At 36.1% G+C, this 3283-nt stretch overlaps 1 protein-coding gene across 2 annotated transcripts in view; it reads right to left on the bottom strand.

Moving 5' to 3' along the window:
- Positions 1 to 782: 782 nt before the first annotated feature.
- The window catches only part of NELL1 (neural EGFL like 1), a 1211404-nt gene continuing 1208903 nt past the window's right edge, over positions 783 to 3283 (bottom strand). Inside the window, exon 20 of one of the 2 annotated variants that reach the window (XM_082270280.1) lies at positions 783 to 2107. In XM_082270280.1, coding sequence (XP_082126406.1) covers positions 2057 to 2107 — 51 coding nt within the window. In that variant the 3' untranslated portion in view covers positions 783 to 2056. The remainder of the gene's footprint in view (positions 2108 to 3283) is intronic. The other variant, XM_082270281.1, reaches the window with a different exon arrangement.

The following is a 3283-nucleotide window of genomic DNA, read 5'->3' on the forward strand; positions in this document are numbered from 1 at the left end:
CTTCCTTTTGAGGACATACCAGCCTCCACGCTTCGGAAAAGACTTTCCACAAGATTTTGGAGGTGGCTGTCAAAGTCTTTTCCGAAGCGTGGAGGTTGGTATGTCCTTAAAAGGAAGTCAATTCCACACCAAAGGCCCTGGTCTTAGAATGATGTAGTATTTGGGATGGAAGGCCAATTGTGCCCTATTGTGAGATCATCTACTAAGACCAGGGCCTTTGGTGTGGAATTGACTTCCTTTTAAGGACATACCAACCTCCACGCTTCAGAAAAGACTTTGACAGCCACCTCCAAAATCTTGTGGAAAGTCTTTTCCGAAGCGTGGAGGCTAGTATGTCCTCAAAAGGAAGTCAATTCCACACCAAAGGCCCTGGTCTTAGAATGATGTAGTATTTGGGATGGAAGTCCGATTGCAAGTCAGGAATTCCCACACGTTAGTTGATGATCTCACAATAGGGCACAATTGGCCTTCCATCCCAAATACTACATCATTCTAAGACCAGGGCCTTTGGTGTGGAATTGACTTCCTTTTGAGGACATACCAGCCTCCACACCTCGAAAAAGAATTTTCACAAGATTTTGGAGGTGGCTGTAAGTATTTATGCCCATTTGTGAGGTCAGGTATTAATGTGTGGGGTGTCCTGGCTTGAAAATACCTACAGCCACCTCCAAAATGTTGTGGAAAATCTTTCAGAGGAGAATGGGTCTGTTATAACCTCAAAGTGAGGTTCAATTCTATACCAAATGCCCTATTCTTAGAATGGGATGTCCAGCAAGCTCATATTGGTGTGACGGTCACGTGGCTACAAACTTTGAACATTTTTTTTTTTTTTTTTAATAATTGCAAATAAACGTAAAAAGGCCTAAGCTACCAAAGCTTGAGTACAGCCCTTGAAGACAACAAACCTCTCATTTCCAGCCCATTGAAATCAATGTGTTGCAAATGAGGTCACCAAGGTAAAAGTGGTTAATCTCAAGCCAATAAACAATTAAAAAAAGGGAACATCTTCCACGCACTTCCAATCCAGACAGCAACTTTGTTTTATAATTATCCTGTGGTCATCACTGATTTCTCTTTTTGACATTCTTAATTTTTTTTTTTTTTTTGTAATCATCTTCTGGCTGTCATTCAGAAAATAACTTATGTGAAAATATTTTTGTACATTTCGGTAACCCATATAGAAACGTTGGCGCATTATTTTTTCATCTCGTCTTTACTCAGAAGGTCCTTGGCTATGAAAAAGGAATGCAGGGTTCACGTTTTCTATGGGATAGTCTTCTCGAAGTAATGCAAGCATCTACTGTGGTACATGATGGTGGGCTTTGTTTTTGAAAGTCCTCTATGCTTTTAAGATGAGGTCCTTGTCCTGTTTTTAGTCCTGTTGCTCAAGCGGTTTAGTGTCGCAAAGCAGTCTATGTCCATTTTTACAGCACAAGGGTGAAGGATTTACTAGTCCATTGGTAGTAGAAGCTTGTACTGATCTATATATTTTTTTTCTTTTTATGTTGGAGACATTGAGTGAGGTCATCCGCTATTAAATAAAGATGCTATGTCAATAGATAGACTTTACATACATACATTATTTCCAGAGAAACACCAGGCAAGGGACCTTTCTAACCAAAGTTGGAGACAATGAGACGCAACACTTTTTTTTTTGTTGTTTTTTTTGTTCTTGACTTTTGAGATCTTCCAAGAAATCAACAAGGGTATCCACATTCAAAAGGAAAATTAAAAAGGACATTAAAACCTTTACTAGGAAAAGATTCGGCATTTTTTGTTGATGAAACAGGTAGAACGTTTGTGACTCACGACATTGATATTGACTGTTTTTTTTTTGCTGGAGATTCGAGCTTTAATCCTTTGTGGCGAAAGTAACCTCCGTCGGCCAGACATGATAGAAGGTCCCCTAGCAACTGCCAAATATCTTTTGAAGACTTTGGTAATTGTCTGTTGTACAAAATGTTGTCTTGTGTTTTTATACTCTGTTATCGATTAGGACTGCATCAGTTTTTTTTTTTTTTTCCCCTCTGAAACAAGAGTCCGTGTTTAGACCTTTTTAGTTATTGTGAAGGCATTCTAGGTCCACTGAACAGCAGATACTTCCATTCTGTGTAGAAAGAAAATAAGATGTTATTTTAATATTATTTCTCAAAACTTTCATTTTTTGTCTATAAAATCTTGAAAATTTAAAAGTATCTATTATATTGTTTGTCTTTCAACATTTTTATTATTTGGTATGGTGTTCAAAAAAGACATTTTGCATCTGGATTGCATATCAAATTGCAAAAAAAAAAAAATTTATATATAAACATTGTTAATAAACATTGATCAGACAGGAGATAGTGAGATACAAAGTAACATTGTTTATAAACATTGATCAGACAGGAGATAGATACAATGCTACTTTGTATCTGTCTATCTCTGCTCTAAACAAGGTTTATACATTTTGTTACTTTTTGTAAGCATTGTTCACACAGGTGATCATGTATTCAGGCAGGAGAAAGCGAGATACAAAGTAACATTATTTCTAAACATTTATCAGCCAGGGAATAGAGAGATACAAAGTAACATTGTTTATAAACATTGATCAGACAGGAGATAGTGAGATACAAAGTAACATTGTTAATAAACATTGATCAGACAGGAGATAGATACAATGCTACTTTGTATCCGTCTATCTCTGCTCTGAACAATGTTTATACATTTTGTTACTTTTTGAAAGCATTGTTCAGACAGGTGATCATGTATTCAGGCAGGAGAAAGCGAGATACAAAGTAACATTATTTCTAAACATTTATCAGCCAGGGAATAGAGAGATACAAAGTAACATTGTTTATAAACATTGATCAGACAGGAGATAGTGAGATACAAAGTAACATTGTTTATAAACATTGATCAGACAGGAGATAGATACAATGCTACTTTGTATCCGTCTATCTCTGTTCTAAACAAGGTTTATACATTTTGTTACTTTTTGTAAGCATTGTTCACACAGGTGATCATGTATTCAGGCAGGAGAAAGCGAGATACAAAGTAACATTATTTCTAAACATTTATCAGCCAGGGAATAGAGAGATACAAAGTAACATTGTTTATAAACATTGATCAGACAGGAGATAGATACAATGCTACTTTGTATCCGTCTATCTCTGTTCTAAACAAGGTTTATACATTTTGTTACTTTTTGTAAGCATTGTTCAGACAGATGATCATGTATTCAGGCAGGAGAAAGCGAGATACAAAGTAACATTATTTCTAAACATTTATCAGCCAGGGAATAGAG

The sequence above is a fragment of the Pelophylax lessonae genome (assembly GCF_965119305.1).
Source record: "Pelophylax lessonae genome assembly, chromosome: 10".
In the NCBI taxonomy this organism is placed as follows: Eukaryota; Metazoa; Chordata; class Amphibia; order Anura; family Ranidae; genus Pelophylax; species Pelophylax lessonae.